The sequence below is a fragment of the Acyrthosiphon pisum genome, chromosome X (genome assembly GCF_005508785.2).
Source record: "Acyrthosiphon pisum isolate AL4f chromosome X, pea_aphid_22Mar2018_4r6ur, whole genome shotgun sequence".
In the NCBI taxonomy this organism is placed as follows: Eukaryota; Metazoa; Arthropoda; class Insecta; order Hemiptera; family Aphididae; genus Acyrthosiphon; species Acyrthosiphon pisum.
This window is the reverse complement of record NC_042493.1, coordinates 7,730,829-7,749,434: the sequence shown is the minus strand read 5'-3', so window position 1 is coordinate 7,749,434 and position 18,606 is coordinate 7,730,829. Positions and strand designations below refer to the sequence as shown.

Sequence of the window (18,606 nt, the reverse complement as noted above, 5' to 3'; positions counted from 1 at the left end):
TTAGAAACGACATTTTCATTTTTCAACACATAAAAAAGAGAACTTTGGCTATGCAATATCGTTTTTATTTTTTCGTTATCAGAACTTCAAAAAGAGTTATCAATGTTTAAAAAACACAAATAATAATGGATTTTGAAGCAATAAGAACTTTTTTTGTATAAGTGATATCAAAAAATACAGTTTGATAGAATTTGTTTCATACAGTTATTTATTACATCTTCATAGAAATTTGATATTCTTTGCAAAAACATATTATGTATTTTTTGTGAACACCAAAAAAACATAACTATTCTTTCAGATGCCTCTGGACTATTGTCCTTCAACAATAGTCTATCATCATCAATAATTAATGTCCATTCACCTATAAAAAAATTTATATAATTATTGTTAACTATAATATGTATTTCTTTTGAATATAATATAACCTACTATTTTATACCTTGAATAATAATTTCTTGTATGTTATGAGGTCCTTTTGGATTGTGATAACTTTGATGGTTTCTATAATGGTACGTGTAATATGACTTTCCTTAAACAATTCAGCTAAAATATCTACTGCCACATTTTCGATTGCCTCGGAAAATATTTGGCTAGGAGTATCGTTTGACGCTAAAGCTTTATTTTTGATTTTTCTTTGAATTTTTAAGGCAACTATAGCTGCCATAAATGATTATTATTTTTAATATTGATAAATAAGTACATATTATTATACTATTTGAATATATAATATTGCTGTATAAATATTTATTTATTTATTTATAAACGTGTAAATGCCATTTAGTAAAAATAGTACAGTAATTAAATAATATAATGTTTTAAATTAATTAATTGATTGTGTTTGATTGTTAGGAAAATGGGTAGTTTTAAAGAGAAGGTTTTAGTGTTGGTTATTTTTTCTGAACCCCCAGAGCAAATCTGAATGTACGCCACTGAGTCAACACCTACACCTACAATTGTATTAAATAAAAAAACAAAAATTAATTTTGCCCTATACATTACAATAATATTATATTAAAACCGGGCCAAGGACTAATTGTGCTTTTAGTTCACTTACACTGCTTCTACGTAGGTGTACGGAAGTAGTACAGACGAGCGAATAAAATCGTAACAAATGCTCGCGTACGTTCACGAGCATTCGGAAGACGTACTTATTCGTCAGCGTTCGCCGAATAGTTCGAATAGACCCGGATGTCGAGTCGACCGCTGTGGGTATTTCAGTCATGCTCAAAATGTACTGCTCGCATTCGAGTCATATCAAACACTATAGAAATATTATAGTATAATAAATAGCTATATTTGGTCATATTCTGTACACACCAACAAACAAAATTCATTCGAATGCTCCCACACGTCACGACGTGCGACGCACAAAATATGCACTCGTGTGTACGTGCGCCTTTTAAGCTAAAGTAGCTTATTGGCGAGCTCCAATCTTGGTAAATAACCGTGGTTATGACAATATTGATAATAAATACGTGAACGTGGTGACTAAAGTTCAGATTATCAGGAGGCAGCCACTAATTAATTGGTATCGGGCAGTTTATTCGAAATTTCATGAATATCCCAAAATATCAACAAGTTATTATATTACTTTGTGCTAATGTTTTCGCCCATTCGTAATTTCGTCGTATTGTCATTTGTCAGGCCACGCAGGCGTTGTATTTGTCCCGTGTCTCGTGCCGTCTATACGATCACCGAAATATCTATTCCGATTTCTGAGCTTATGTTTTTATAACATAGGTACCTCTACCTACAACCTTATTTCGACTGGCCCAACAAAACGACGGTCGCCGATGGTCAAGTACTGAAAATTACCATCGTAGATAACCTTTTACTAGTCTACCTATATCATAGACACAAGTACCCAGGTATGTATTCTAAATTTCATAAATTGTACACTTGCAATCTGACATTTAAATTTTTGTTCATAGTTGCAGATAGTTCACTCACATATTTTTATCAACTAACAATCAAAATGACTTACCATCAAAGAAATTCATCTCCAAACTTCAACAAGATATTCGATAAGCAACTACTGACTCCAGAGCAGGTTCAACAAGCGTCCATACTGGAGTTAAGGGCAGACCCATTGCTATGGGCTGCATACAAACGCGGCTGGGATGAAAATTTCTCAAAAAATCAGGTGACCCATGATTCAAACTTTCCAGATGATAATGACAGTTTGGGTGATGATAATTATCACCAGAATAAAAACGTTAGGGAGGATAGTATGAACGAAAATACATTTAGTCAGCAATATCGTCTCCAAAAAACAGTTATTAACACTAATACTAACTGTAAATCAAATCAAACAGAATTTATGGAAACTGATAATTAAAGAATAAACTTAAAAAAATATAATAAAAAATGAATCATCTATTAATGTATTATTATATTATAGTAATGTATATTATACAATTTAATGCTACTAAATTTCAACTTTATTATAAGAAAAATATATTTTAAAGTTATAAACATTGTTACCTACCTACTAAATCAGTTATAATTTGACGTATATTAAATTAAATTATAAACTAAAGTAAAATATATTGTTTTCAGTCCCAGTGTTTGAAATATTATTTAAAGTTTCAATATAAATATTGTTGTAAATTAATTCCACATATCGTTCACAATTTTTAACCCTGCATCTCTTTTTCTATATTTTAAATACTTCTCATAAATTGTAATAGATAATTTTATGAACAGTTATGATACATATAATAATGCTGTAAAAAGGATTCTCAAATTATTTGTAATAAAATTTGATAATTGCAATTTTGAAATCAGGTGTTTTTCATACTATATACTTACCTTATTTCACTCAAATAAAACCATTAATTTTCTCTTCAATATTTATTTAATTATTATAAAATTAAGATAATACGATAAATGTTCCTCTAAAACAGGAAAAATACTTAAACAATTTAAAACAATTTTTTTCTATGAGCGTAACTCATATATGTAGATGTTAGTGCTATATAAAAGTTTGGTATTTAGTTTCGTTTTTATATAAATATTATATGTATATTTATTTTCATTAAAATTTAAAGTTTATACAATTCAGATCAATTAGACTTTTATTTTCAAAATGTAAATTTATTAGAAGATATATTGTATATTTAGAAGTTGGTAATATTTTTACTGTACCTAGCTATTTTGTCTAGCAGAAATTAAGTATGAGATAATATGGTAAATACCTAAATATTCAGAAAATTATTTTTAAAAACTTTACTTATTAATAATTATCAAAAATAAATTGTAATCATAATTACACCTCTGATCTATACTTAAAAGTTAAAATAATACAAATTAATTTACTGTGGTAATGATTTATATTATATTATTATTAATAATTAATACATTATTAATTTATTATTATTTACAAACTTATACACTACATTTTTATGTTAACAAACATTCTTACTACAGTAAGTTATTCGATGTTAAAATAATATTTTAAGCAAATTGTTTGAATATAATGTGAAGCTCACAAATATATTTTAATATATGTATTGGTTATTTTTATTAATTTAAACATAACATTGGACATTGGAGTAAATTTAGTCTAGTTATTTACACTAGTATAATTATTTTATATCGTTTGGTTTACAGTTTTGGTATCAATTTGTTCAACATATTTTAATAATAATATATATTTGTAACAGTTAATTTTACCATTTGATTTTATAATTATAAAATAGTTTCTTATTATAAAAAAATATTTAATCAGAAGCTTTTCTTTATTTTATTGAAATATAAAAAAATTACAGTAAAGTAATTTAGTTTGATGTTAATCATAATATCAAAAGAAATCTAGAAATTCATTTAGGTAGATACATTATGATTCAATGTCTTAAATTCTTATTGCAGGTATTTACATATTATTATGGTAAAAGTACAGTGGAGTGTCGATTATTCGCACTCATTTTAAAGTGATATATTTTAAAAATCTTTTGGTCAAAAATTTGTTGACTACCTGGGTCCTACTTATTTTAATTCCATGCCAAATATTATTAAGAAGAATATAATAAATAAACATAAAAATGTCAAAAAAACTGTTAATGACTGGCTAATATTGTCAATAGGGTAGCTATTATTATGTTTACTACAATTAAGTATAATTTTTTTTTTGTTTGTATTTATATTATCTAATTACTATTTGTAAGTAATTTGTCGCTTTCTACCTTCAACACAAGCATTGCTTTTAGAAGGTAGATAATCTATAAGTTTATTATGTAATTTTTATTTTTATATAAAAATGGGTTCTATTTAAAAAAAAAAAAAAATTGAGACTGAGGGGGATTGCAGATAATCAATTTGTGCGGATATTCAAACAATGATTAAAAGTACACAAAGAACATGAATTTAAATGTTCTATATAAAACATTTTCATATTTCTGTAGTTAGCCATATCGTTTAATTTGTTCTTTTGCTTATATCCAAGGAAAAGCATGTTCTAGTGTTTTTGAAATGTTGAAATATATGTATAATCATAATAATATGGCTATAAGCCAGGATTTGATACAGTATTGACATAAATTACATATAGTTTGTATATGGTATCAATGAAGCCAAATTATAAGAAATTTGTAAACATTTAAATCTGCTGCAACTTTGATATTGATCATCTATCTTTATAAACTATAATCGTATTTTAGCCTTCAATTTTATTTTGAAATGTATAAATATACGCATTTTTAAACAGTATTTAAGTGGAGTTAATAAACAATATTTTATCAATCTCAAGTAATCAGGTTTTTTTTATTTTAAACACAAAAGAACTTCAATAATCCGGACTAATCGGGGCTCTAGGTTGTCCGAATTAATGAAAGCCTGAAAGAAAATAACCAAAATATGTGTATATATTATAGATTTAAGAATATGTATTATGTAATTCACAATTTATTATAACATATAACAACATTAAATTTGTTTAAATTGTGCGCTTTATGAACTATATATAATTTACTTATTTAATTATAATTTAATTGCTTTAGTTTATTTGTAGTAATTATATTAGATTGGTAAGAAAAAATATTATTTTTTGTATGACTTGAAATGTGACGTTTACCTACGGTATGTAATATTAAGTTAAACAATATTAAATGCTGCTACTATTGTTGAAGACAATTGTTTCCTTAAATAAACACTTGTCTATGATTAAAAATGTATAAAATAAATTAAGGTTTCCTAGAATATAATATTACACAGATACACATTAATAGTAATAGCTAGTTATTATTATGTTTTTGAAATATGTAAATATATGTATAATTACAACCCAGGAAAATTGTCGAACGAAAAAAAAAATTAGTAAGTAAGAAGAATGTAATTGATGAATTAGGCTCTTTCACCACGGATACGTCTGGCTAGCTGAATGTCTTTAGGCATAATGGTGACACGTTTGGCGTGGATAGCACATAAGTTGGTGTCTTCAAACAAACCAACCAAGTATGCTTCACTGGCCTCCTGAAATAGACACAATTTAAATATTAGAAAATGTATGATATATTTAGTTAGTGAAATATCAGTAATATCACTTAGTAAATTAATTATTAATGTGAAATGGTACATCAAAAATACTGATTGAAAACTATATGTAATCATCCAATTTAAACTAAAATAAAATCCTTTGAATGAATTACCATCACAGATTATTAAGACAATAGCAAACTTATGATATAAATTAAACTTATAAAACCGTGATAGGTACCTGCAAAGCTCCAATAGCCGCACTTTGGAAACGCAAGTCAGTTTTGAAATCCTGGGCAATTTCTCTGACCAAACGTTGGAACGGCAACTTGCGAATCAGCAACTCCGTGGATTTTTGGTAACGACGGATCTCACGAAGAGCGACAGTACCTGGACGATAACGATGAGGTTTCTTCACTCCACCCGTGGAAGGTGCGCTTTTGCGGGCAGCTTTGGTGGCCAACTGTTTACGGGGAGCCTTTCCTCCGGTAGATTTACGAGCGGTTTGCTTAGTACGAGCCATGGTTCAACTGAAACTAATTCAAAAATCAAAACAATCTGCATTCAAACAAACAAAACATGAGCACTAAAGGTGGTAGGGGCAGGGAAACCATCTACCAGCGTTCCGACGACAAGAGAACGTCATGCCAGAAGTCTGGTCGGACAGGTGAGCATCGAAATCGAAAACCCCCGGCCGCGCTTGTGGTGGACCGAAAAAGTGATGTCCAGACTGACGTCGCGTTGTAGCGAAATGACAGAATGGCTCGAGTGGATTTTTTAATTCACAAATTCGATGGTACTTACTAAGCGTGAGCGGTGTCCGGACAAGTCAAAATACGAAACGAACGGTTGCTGAGTAAATTGTAATGGTCGTGAATGGTGAATGAGTTACGAGTGACGTTGGACTGTTAGAGGTTAGACACATAGATATTAGACACGTCATAGAAAGTTCCAATCATGATTATCATATTTTATCATACGGGAACAAACATGAAGAGGTCTTATCACAAATAATGATAAGACCTCTGCTAGAATGAGATGCAATAAGAAAAATAGTCTTTCTCTCTTCCCCATTCCGGCACGCTTCCCTCTTTTTATTATAGCCATGGCCTATCCATTCTTTAATATCTTTAGTCAGCGAAAACGATAATAAATAAATTAATAATGTGATAGCGATTTGTCATATTATTTTGTTTGCGGTGAAGACCAGGGGTATGAAACTCCGTGAATTGGCCGAATCGGGCGATTGTAACCTTGAACACGGCGTGGCATACGTAATATATGATAAAAGTAAACAGTGGAAACAACCCGACCCCGCGCAGAATATCCTGCCTATTAAGCGGAAACGGTTTTTCAATACGGGTATAACATCATGTCAGTGTTACGGAAACAGTTTCATTGTTCGGACTTCAGATCATAAGTAAACACTTCACCCATCAGCTGATCGAGTTTCGCTTCTATATTGTTCTATGGTGAAGACTGAAGAGGTTGACGACTGACGGCATTGATCGCTTTATCGGCGGGCAGGTTACAGTAACGAGGCCGCTGATTGGCCGATAGTACAGTTATAGACACGGTTAAAACCAATAAGACCGTGGTTAAATATAGTATCTTTAGCCGTGGCGTATAGAACATCTAACAGGTGGAAATAACGGTGACGGGGATTGGATGAGCGTAATCTTTGCCAGCATGATGAATTTTGCTGTACCATGTTTTTAAATTTTTTCACCGTAATCTTTCGCGCCTAAATCGATGAATCAATTTTTAATTGAAATCAATATTGTAAGTAAATATTTAAGATGCTGATTACCAAACTCAATACCTACTGAAATAATACATAAATGTATATGAATCATAAAATTATTTAAATGTTTTATAGGTATTAATTAATTGTTGTTACCTAACTCATTTAGTTGGTTGATACAAAGTTATTTTTTAAAGTTAAATTTTCCAAATATAACTATTGTTTAAAAATTAGAAAAAATAGTAAAAACCTACCACAGTTCACAATGTTAACTATACTAATATAAATTGTCATGAAGAATCTATTATTATTAATGATACTCAGCTCGCGCTACAACCAACTAAACAAAATGAACATATTTTGTAAAATAATTAGATAGGTAATATAGGTAGTAATTAAAATTATTTACCAATTATTTTTAAAATATTTTTGTACAGTAAGACATACATTTCTTAATAATTTTTTATATTAAATAAAAATATATATATTTTTATAGGCTTAATTGATTTTTATATTACCTAAGTACAACATTTAATTTTTATTATACCTTTGATTTTACATCTATTATTATTATTTATTATTAAGTAATTTCTTTATTCCAAAACAAGTTAAATTTATTAGTATAATTTAAATTAAAACAATTAGTTAAATAACTTGTATATCAGTTTAACATAAATTACTTTTAAACAAATGTTTTTTTTTTTTGATTGTAAAAACATTACAACACAGTTCAGTAAAACAATAAATGTGTTTTGGATTTGGTTTTCATTTGTATTACAATAAATTGTTCCTTTTTATGTTCATACATATTTTAAAAAAACTAACACAAATAATATTTTTCCAATCTACTTATTTAACTACATATTATATTAGGTATATAATATGAATATATGTATATATAAAAAACTTTACATATAGTTATAGTTATATATATGTTTCAAATCAATAAAATATTTTTTTTTTGTTAGAAAATTTTGGGTTGTATAGGTACTTACATGATGTATTATAATTTATATTTCAAAAAATATTTGGTGGAGCTACCTAGGTATTTGGTATGATTAGATATTATTTACATTTTATTTATATTTGTTCTTAATATCTAGCTTAAATAGTAAAAACCAGTTTATTGGTGAAATAGTTATTTTTTTAGTGATTTAATTTTTAATTTAATGAATAGATTGAATAGATATTATGTATTATTTATTTATTGCAGGTTAATGTTATGTTGAAGTATACTTTAACTTGAAGATTCCACTGAACTGATTTCAAGAAATACACAATTGACCACAGATAAAATAAGATGGAACAAGTTAAAAATGATCTTAACTTTCTATTTTCTGAGGTAGGTATACTTAATTCAAATAATTAAATATATATATTAATATTGTTAATAATGCTTATTTTTATTTTATTACTTGTTTGTAATTATTATCAGGGATCAGTTCACTATAACCAAAGTTATAATATGGCTAAGGTTTATGGGATATATAACTACAATAAACAGCCAAAGCTAAATATAATTTTATTCATATGAAACACTCATAAATACTTATTTTTTATAAAATTAATTCCACTATTATATTATAATTAATAAGTAAATTATTAATTTTCAAAATTAATCAGTTCATTAACATTTTTTTAAATTATTAGTCTGTAGTCAAGTTTATAATAAGTAACAATAATTTTTATATTCATAGTTTTTTATACTTATATTCACGGTCTTATATGTAAAGGAGAAGCTAGTAAACTTATTTCGAGATCATTTGTAGGTTGAAAATATATACAATAATTATTTTCCTGAACACTTGATCTTCATTCAGTTCTTACTTTATTAGACTTTATTAGACACTTTTAAGAATCAAACACTTCTACTGATTTTGGCCTGAATAGAAGTTTAATGGTTTGTTCATTCAAAGTTGATTTTTTTGACATTTCATTTCAGATACCTACATATAATATTAATAGAATAATTAGTATAAAGATAATAATAATGCCTATAGGCATAATTAATGATAAAAATTGTATAACAGATATGATAATAACAAAAAAAAATATATAGCTACATGATTAAAATTAGTCAGTTGACTTTAACAGTTCACCAATTTATTTTTAGCTTCCATAATATTATCTTCGAATACTGATGGTATAGTTCCAGGTCTGAGCCGAGGCTTTTTATATTCACTCTAAATACAATAGAATCAGTTGAAATTTAATTTCAGTGAGTTTTGTTGATAATGTTGTTAGTATTACTAATATATTGAACTCTGAAATCATAAAGGTGAACTTACCACACCAAGAACAGTTCCTTCAAATGCTACTATGCTAGACACCGTTTTCAATTTATATCTTCTTCAGATAATATATTGTTACTATATCAGTTGACAAATATTAAAAATACATAGGTTTATTTTTTTTTTGAATAAGAACTTAAAATGTTGACAACATTTATCAAATTTAAAATTTAATAATTATTTTGTAGTAAAAATGATAAAATATTCCACTTTTAAAGCTGAGAATAGAAAATTTAAAACGAAGTTCCATGTAAATAGGTTATACTATATAAATGACTTCATTTACAATAATATCATCAAAATATACTTAGTAACATCGTAGGCTGCTGGCTGACTGACCGCCTTCGCTCAGTATCATTTTTCTTATACATTGATATTATATCATCGAATTTAAATTTAACACTATCCATTATACTGACCCACTTGTAACCTACTGTACAGCAGAATGACTGCCCTTTTTAAATTTAAATTTGATAAATGATATCAAAAAACGAACTATTATTACTTATAAAAAAAAATTGTGCCTATGTACTTATAATATTACTATTTTAACAATATATTATGAGGAGCTTTATGGATTAAATTTTCATAATTTTTGACCCAACAAATAAGATTTAATTGACATTTATAGAAAAAAAACTAAAAAAATTGAAAATTGAGCCGTAAATTGGCTGGTAGCCTGACGCTATCAGGTATTTCAGATGCCATGGTTTTGGCCACACACAAGGCAGCTGCTCGAGTCCAGTACTCAGCGAGTCATGCTGGATGTGTGGTGCTGAAATCCTCAAGGAGAGAGACTGCCCCACGGGTGACTATAAATGCGTAGCCTGCGACTACATGGGGTCATACCTCAAAGCCCCTACAGGCCCGGCTACAGGGCATATGTGTGGTAGAGTCAAGTACTCAACTCATTCCAAGAGACACTGCAATGATTAACATCCTGCAAGTTAATACTAATTCATAAAGCTCCGGTCAGGGTTTGGCCTCGATGAAGTTTGATGACACCACCGTTTCAGCTGCAGCATACTAAGCCTTCCTGGAAGATCTTGAACTAGCTATCCAAGTAAGGACACCAAGTTCGTGATCGAAGGTGACTTCAACCCGTGGAACGTAGAATGAGGCTCCCGAGCGAACAACCTGAGAGGTGAGCTTCGCTCAGACCTCACGGTCACTGGTATTTTTCAACGTTAAGGACTCCACCTTGTTCAGAGGTGAAGCCCACTCCATCATCGATGTCACCTTCTCCAGAGTTGATGACATCACAGACTGGCTGGTCCTCGAGGACATCAACCTGAGCGACCATGCTTACCTAGCCTTCAGGGTGGAGCCTCCACCCCATGTCCATAGGGCGATCTAATCGCGATTATGAATTTACACAAACTCTAAACACGCAGGTCACCGCATATGGGAACATGATAAACTATTTTTACCATAGCCATAACAAATTAATGTTATGTAGGTACTTATAATGATCAAAATATATCTTTTAAATCAATTATTATTAGTTATTACTATAGTAAGTATAGTATTTTTTAACGGCGAAGTGCCCTTACGTCGAAATGGCGATGGCGAAGTAGCGACTGCGAAACGGCGACGGCCATTTGTCCGTGTTCACTTGTAAGGGGTGCGTGAGAAGGTCATCGAGATTGCAGCGAGGGCAGACGCCGTCTCATCGTCCGTAGTTTTAAGTAGATCAAGTTAATTTTAAGAACGACCCAAAAGTATTGTTAAACCCTGTGGTCATTGCACCAGATCGGACCGGTCACAGAGTCCCCTGTTCCCATAACTAAACTTTAATATCATGTTTCCCATTGTCATAAACCCGATCCTCCGGGTCGTCGTATGTCTGGTTGCCGATCCATGACACTTCAAGGGTAAAATTACCTATCCGTGCCATATCAAGTTAGGTGTCCCATCTACAGCAATACAGGTGCGCGCGGTTGCCTATTCAACCTAAATTCAGACGTTGGGGAAAATTTAAATTGTCGTTGTCGAGCCAAGCTCGACTGGTCCTTCGACATATTGTTCACACAAGCCCCTTTTAATTCTTGGTAACTCATTAAATAATAAACCTTCAAGGTTGGATGTGAGCTTGGATTATAGAACATTTATCAACTAACCCACGTGTATCAAATGTGGATTTAAAAAAAAAAAAACAATTTAGCTCCTTTTGGTTCTGGGAATACGCCGTGGGTTCTAAATTGTATGGTTGTCATTATTATAATAATTATTTATATTGTTAAAATTGTTTGAACATTGATTATAGTTGCTGTGACTATTCAATATTTGTACATCAACCCATTGTTATGGTTACATTTTAAGTACCTACTAGCTTATAAACTGAAATTGCAATAAAATAAGTTTTTACAAATAAAACTGTTTAACACAACTAAATACATATTTATGCCAATCAAAAATTATCCAACTATTTCCTATACCTAATCAAATTTGTTTTCCGCGTACCTACCGTACCTACCTGGTAAAAATTAAAAGCCAGAGCGAATTGAGCGTTTTGACTTCAGAGATAGTAATATTTTTAGAAAAAGGTACCATACCCTTTAAGTTATATAATATTTATGGGTTGGCACTATAAACTAAGACCGTGAGGCGAACTCAAAAAGTAAACCTATATTAGGATCACAGGGTATAGTACCGGCATTTAGTCTATTTGATACCGAAATGTGTTCAGCTTTATTACTGGTACTAATGGAAAGACGTGTTTTTTAAAATGGTTTATTAGATTTGTAGAATTTCTAAAAGTTTTGACTCATGCCAGACATAATTTAATTTGGATAAGTTGTAGATACTTACCCTGTTTTAGAAAAAAATTTTCACATATAACTTTTGGACATGTATAAAGTATTACCTTTATATAAATCTTTACAATCACGAAGTTCAATAATTGGTACATAAAATATTAATAAATTAAAAATAATTTATTCATATAAGTTCATATGTGAATCCGAGTTCAGTTTAATACTCTGGATAAATGGACATGGTAATGACACATCACACATTAACTAACAATTAATGTAATTTATATGATTAATTAAAAATCTTTTTAACAGTTTATAGGTCTGACTGCTCCGACTTCTCAGTATACAGAAATATCGTGATTTAAATTCAAAAATACAAATTTAAGTCTTAATGCGTATTATACGTCAACGGCTTTACAGAATTAGGTACCTATATAAATCATGGGTCTTCCAAGCGTTCCTGGCGGACAGTACACTGAACTAAATGTCGTCAAATTACGATTCTCTTTTCGACGCCGAGTGACTACACTGTATTATCTACATTTGTTATTTACATTATCTACATTGTGTGATGAACACGTCATAACAATATATAAAATAACGATGTACAACCATACTATCCATAGTCGTGTGTCTGACTACGATGGTGATAATGGTGAAAACGCGCGGTCATCAGCTGTTTTCTGTAGTTAACGTCACTACTTACTATAATAGTAGCTATAAGCTATATATATTAGATAGTGGCTACAAGTTACAACGTACTATGCTACATCTATTTGTATTCAGTAACACTGTACTTAAGTCAATTGTCATCATCACTTGTTGCATGTTTGTGGCATGATCGCGTTGAGCCGGTACTGTAGACACTGCAAGTTTTTATTATATTTCGCGTAATGGACAAAGTCGAGATTGCTTCTAGGAAGTCGGCCAGCTTAGGTACGTGTCTCCTGATAATTTGATCGTAATTAAATTATTTTCTTTCCGGATTTTTGTGGTGTAAATGTATCTTAAATTATTGTTCATAATAATTAGTCAAATTAACTGTTATTATCTATATCAAGCATAATTTATAACTTGATTTCATAATAAATTGTATAGAAATCCAAAATGAATGTTAAAAATAATTATTTAATGGTTAAAAAATATATTCTAGATTTCAGATGTCAGAACTATAATAATATGATAAATATTATATATTATTATATATTGTTTACTGCCAGTAACCTGTAGATAATTGAATATGTCTTATAATCCAACAATATTAATTAATAATGTTAGATACCTAGGTACCTACACATTTTTACTCTTGACTAATCATTTTTTTAAAATTTTTTTTATTAGGCTCTTTATGGGATTTTATTCTTTTCGAATTTAAACGTGACTATTCTCTAGAAAATGACGAAAAAGAATTTTCAGACAAGAGAGAAAAAGTTTACAATTTTATGAAAATACCCTTAGAAGTAGAACGATTCATGTTTTATGGCATTTGTCAGGTATGTAAGCCTCACTTAAATTTTACTATAGTTAAGCATAGTGTATAACATTATATATAACTTACCTTACAAAGTACTCTATAGACTTAACTTTCATGTGTTGTAATTTTAGTGTGTAGATTCATTCCTATTTGTTTACACATTCCTACCATTACGAGCATTAGTCGCATTAAAATCATTAATTTGTAGTTCTTTATCAAAAAAGTGAGTATTTTAAAGCTGTTATAACTTATAATCAATTGAAATGTATTGTAAATTTCTTTTAGGGGCAATCATGAAAAAAAATACTTATCTGCTGCAGAAATTATTGACTTGCTAAAGATGGCTGTACTTATAACATGTTTGATGATGTTATTACCTTGGGATACGTCAATGATATATCATGTAATTAAACGCCAGTCGGTTATTAAGTTATATATATTTTTTAACATGTTAGAGGTAACTATCAAATACTTACCTTTAAGTTTACTACATTTTATTTATAAATATAATATTTTATAATTTAAGGTCGGAGACAGGTTACTTTCATCATTTGGCCAAGATATTTTAGACGCTTTGTTTTGGACCGCTACTGAACCTAAGACTAGTCAGCGTTCACATTTTGGCGTTTTACCACATTTTATTATTGCTGTGTTTTATGTCTGTATGCTTTTAAAAAAGATGGTAATCGTTCAATATATGATCTGCCAGACCGTATGATCTACTCATATTTGAAATGGTAACCTACTAGGTACTAACAAGTTTTTGCCCATAACCAATAATTTTTTTTTTTCATAAGTTCATTTTTGTACCACTGAAATTTATGACACAAATTAGTTTCATTATTTTGTTGTTAAAGTTTATATTTTCATAAAAATTCTAAAACTGATTTTTCAAATTTAATAATCCCATTTAATTCAACTACTAACATTTAGTTTATTTTATATATTGAATCAACGACTAAACACATACTGATAATTGTCAATAATGAGTATAGTAATATTATTATCACAAATTATACAAAAATATCCTTTTTTAAAATTATTATTAAATAAAACCTGCTGCAGAAATGGCCATTGTGATTCTAGTTATATTACAGAGTATTGTATTAAATTTTAATATTTGTGCAGTAAGTTATTTGAATCATTAAATCATTTACATTAAAATAGATAAATAAAAATAAATTTACATTAATTAAAGATACAATATGTGCATGAATATTATATTTTACAATTTTTTTGAAGATTAACTTTTATACTATTTTCTTATTATAGGCAGACATGAGATAAAATATAGTGATAGCTAGTGTAGGTAATATCTAGTAATCATAATATAATACAATTATGAAAATAAACAAGCGCACAGCAGATATAACTATTGTCATTATGAGTAGGTTTTGTCTTGGTACACTTTGATATTACAGGTAGCCACATATTAAATTTGATTTTCACTTGGTAGGTCACATATTGAATGAATATCAAAATTACTTCAAGTATTTTAATACAATAATACTAACACAATAAAACTCCTTAAACCAATTTCAAATTCTCTTTGACATACGATATTAGTTTTACATAGCATACTTGTATTATGCCAAGCTACCATATTGAATATCGCCATTAATTCTAAGAAAAGGGCATTACTACCAATCATGATGTCCAATAACGTAATGTGTTATTCATATTTTATTGTGAGTGCAATATTATAACTGAAAATAGTTTTTTTTTTATTGATTCTAGTTTATAGAACTTAATGGAAGCGTGTTTAAAAAGTTTAATAAGACATCTTTGTTCCAATTATCGTGCAGTGATGTCCGTGAAAGATTCCATCTGTTCATATTATTACTGATAGTTGTAGTGCAAACAATGAAAGAATACCAATGGACTAGTGGTTGGTATTTATTTCACTATAGCTAGAACCAACTTTAATTTTGGAAGAAAAATTCAAAGCCAATGTCTACCATTATCTTTCCATAAAATTTAAATTGGTTCTGTATGATAATCCAAATCAAATATTATTATTATATATTGTTCTTATTTTAACTTTTGTGTTTGTCTGTAAAATCATTTTAGATTTTATTGTTTCTTTGATCATGTATCTATCTATTTTTTGTTAATTTTTTAAAAATGTTTAATTTTATTGTTTCAGAATCATTTTGGAAGTTAATGCTTGACTGTGTGTATGTTATGATATTGGAAATTATAATTGATTGGACGAAACATGCATTCATCACTAGGTTCAATGAAATCAACTTGTCAGTATACAGTGACTATTTATTGAGCTTTGCTTATGATACTGCACAGTCTTATAATAAAAAGGTAAACATTTGGGATTATTTATAGTGTGCAGAGTTGTTGGATTTATTTTTAAAAAAAACCATTTTGTCTTATAGGCATTCACTGATCACTCGGATTCGGTGGCAAGACGAATGGGATTTATCCCAATTCCCCTTGGAGTAGTTATAATTAAGGTTTTAACTAGATGTGTGTCTATTGATGGGCAACTAGTTTCCATAGTTATACTATTGTCTACATTAGCATGTGTAGCCACATTGAAAATTGTTAATCTTGTCTATATAATAGGAAGAGCTTGTAAGATGATAAATCTCGACAAAACGGTATGTGAAAATAAAAATAAAAATAAATCTCAATTATTTATTTATTTTTATATCAATAGATTGATTTACGGGAGGCATGCCTTAATACACAAATATTAGAAAACATAGAATCAGATTTGGCACATAATGACTCTGATTTAAATTTATCCATAGCTCTCAATGCTGGTACACAGTACTAATTTAAGTTGAACAATTATTGGAATATATAAATAACAATTTTTATTTTGATAGTTACTATAGTATTCTATGTTAATTAATAAGACTACAAAATGCAATGTTATTATTTTTAAATTAATATTAGCTTAATAGGTGATAACAACAAATCCTGCAATTTATTATATTCATTGAGATAAGAATACTGAAGCACATACAAGGCATCAAAAAACGGTCTGCCGGTTAAAATATTGTTGCCATACAGTGGTGAGGATAGTATCAAATATCAATCGTTGATTTTTGTGACTTGAACTGTTTTTAAATTGCCGATATAGGGGTACACGCTCCAGTATTCTTATACATCTCGATGATTATATTATAACATTGTCGTGGCATGATATTCATTGCAAATAACTATGTTTCCATGTACACTTGTATGGCTGGAATTTCCATAATGTTATATTCAGTGGTGTCATGAACATTTTATCCATAAGAGAAAATATTAAAGCTACCCACACATACAATTAAAACCTGCCTATGTATATATTTTTTTTATTTAAAAATAAATATTGATATTTTTTTTTACAATAAGTGACATAACTTCTAATAATAAATACCCTACACATACAATATAATATTACCATCCCAGTTTGAGTTCCCCTATTACATACAATAATACAGTGTTTTGATGCTTTCTTACCAATGTGCTGACTCCTTGAGGAAATCAGTAAAATATACCTATTGCATAATGCTAAATCAACATGTTACTTATTCAATAATGAACACAGATATCAAAGGCTGGGCATTAACAAGTTAATAAGTTAAAGTTAAGTTACTTTTAACTAATCTTCTTAACGAGTTACATTTTCCCCATGTTATTCAGCAACTTAATAAGTTAATTAATTTTATTGGCATGTTAAGTTAGTTTTTTCCCAAACCACATATTTAAAATAAATTCAATTTTGTAAAATTAATTATATAAAACAAAAACCCGAAATATTAAATATATTTTAGTAAATAATAATTTATAATAATAGTAAGTTATTACATTGTATATTCATAGAAAATATTAAATAACTATCTTATAGACGGAAATGTTATAACCGCGTCATTAACAAAAGAAAAATATAACAATTTACTCAGTACCTATCCTATACACGACAAATAACCTAACCTATACCTACCTAATTATTATTAATATTATTACTTATTATTATATTTTTATTTATTCATAAAATTACAGCAATAATTTGGCCCGTCGGTATAAATAATACCCTTAGTAGCATGGTAGTTCATTGTATTTACTATTAACCTAATTAAATAAACACCCAGGTCACTGATTCATTTATATTTTTCAATTTAATTTAGTATAGTTGTGGACCATTTACGTTAACAACTACATAACAATTATTTTATTATTTCATTGGATTTCATCATTGATTAAAGTATAATATACAAATACGAGTATAAGTACCTACAGCAGGGATGGCGAACCTATGTCACGCGTGTCACAGAGTGACACACTTGCATTATTTCAGTGACACGCCAATTTCAAATATAATTCATAATTTTTACTTCACTTTCCAAAAAAATAATTGATAATTTCCTAAGCTCGTAAACGATTAGATTAGATTATCAATAAATTCGTTTTTCACGTTTACTTACAAACGTAGGTACAGCAGAACAATCAACAGATAACAGATAGTTTTGGATGCCTTACATGACGACTAAAAAAAAGGTCTGCAAAGTTTCTGACACGCGGGGAAAATAAAATCAAACCAAACATTTTGATTTGACACGCAGTTATCAAAATGTTCGCCATCTCTGACCTACAGTTACTAATTTTATTACAAACATTTATTTAAAAATTGTAAACATTTATTGATTTATTGAATTATTATGTAATTTGTTAGCTTTAGAAAAGGTAGTTAGGTATAATTATTAATTTTATTTAAAAAAAAAAAAGTAACTTATTTTTAACTAAGTTAAGTCATTTTTATTTTCTTATTAATTTGGAACTTTTACAAGTTAAAAAAAATAAAGTTAACTTTTAACTTTAAACTTAACTTACATTTTTCTATATTAACTTAACTTAACGAGT

At 28.8% G+C, this 18,606-nt stretch overlaps 3 protein-coding genes across 4 annotated transcripts; 2 read left to right on the top strand and 1 right to left on the bottom strand.

Annotated features, from left to right (window-relative positions):
* The first annotated feature begins 1,373 nt into the window (after positions 1 to 1,373).
* LOC107885104 lies at positions 1,374 to 8,553 on the top strand. Of its 2 annotated transcripts, XM_016808548.2 has the most exons (3): positions 1,378 to 1,868; positions 1,932 to 2,143; positions 8,430 to 8,553. In XM_016808548.2, the coding sequence occupies exons 2-3, from the start codon at positions 1,976 to 1,978 to the stop codon at positions 8,460 to 8,462; spliced, it is 201 nt and encodes a 66-aa protein (XP_016664037.1). In that variant the 5' UTR covers positions 1,378 to 1,868; positions 1,932 to 1,975; the 3' UTR covers positions 8,463 to 8,553. The 2 variants fall into 2 exon arrangements, with proteins under 2 accessions (XP_016664034.1, XP_016664037.1); XM_016808545.2 differs by lacking the exon at positions 8,430 to 8,553 and having other exon boundaries at positions 1,374 to 1,868; positions 1,932 to 2,363.
* On the bottom strand, positions 4,746 to 6,427 carry LOC100167506 (histone H3.3). Its single transcript, XM_008189966.3, has 3 exons — positions 6,277 to 6,427; positions 5,714 to 6,008; positions 4,746 to 5,469 (listed from the first exon to the last, which is right to left on the bottom strand). The coding sequence occupies exons 2-3, from the start codon at positions 5,993 to 5,995 to the stop codon at positions 5,341 to 5,343; spliced, it is 411 nt and encodes a 136-aa protein (XP_008188188.1). The 5' UTR covers positions 5,996 to 6,008; positions 6,277 to 6,427; the 3' UTR covers positions 4,746 to 5,340.
* Positions 8,554 to 13,156: 4,603 nt separating the features above from the next.
* Positions 13,157 to 16,720, top strand: LOC100164137 (protein TAPT1 homolog). The gene is made up of 9 exons (XM_029492833.1): positions 13,157 to 13,199; positions 13,599 to 13,756; positions 13,869 to 13,960; positions 14,023 to 14,194; positions 14,264 to 14,399; positions 15,304 to 15,401; positions 15,475 to 15,625; positions 15,884 to 16,053; positions 16,128 to 16,720. Exons 1-9 carry the CDS (start codon positions 13,157 to 13,159, stop codon positions 16,449 to 16,451), a joined length of 1,344 nt encoding a protein of 447 aa, XP_029348693.1. The 3' UTR covers positions 16,452 to 16,720.
* Positions 16,721 to 18,606: the final 1,886 nt, after the last annotated feature.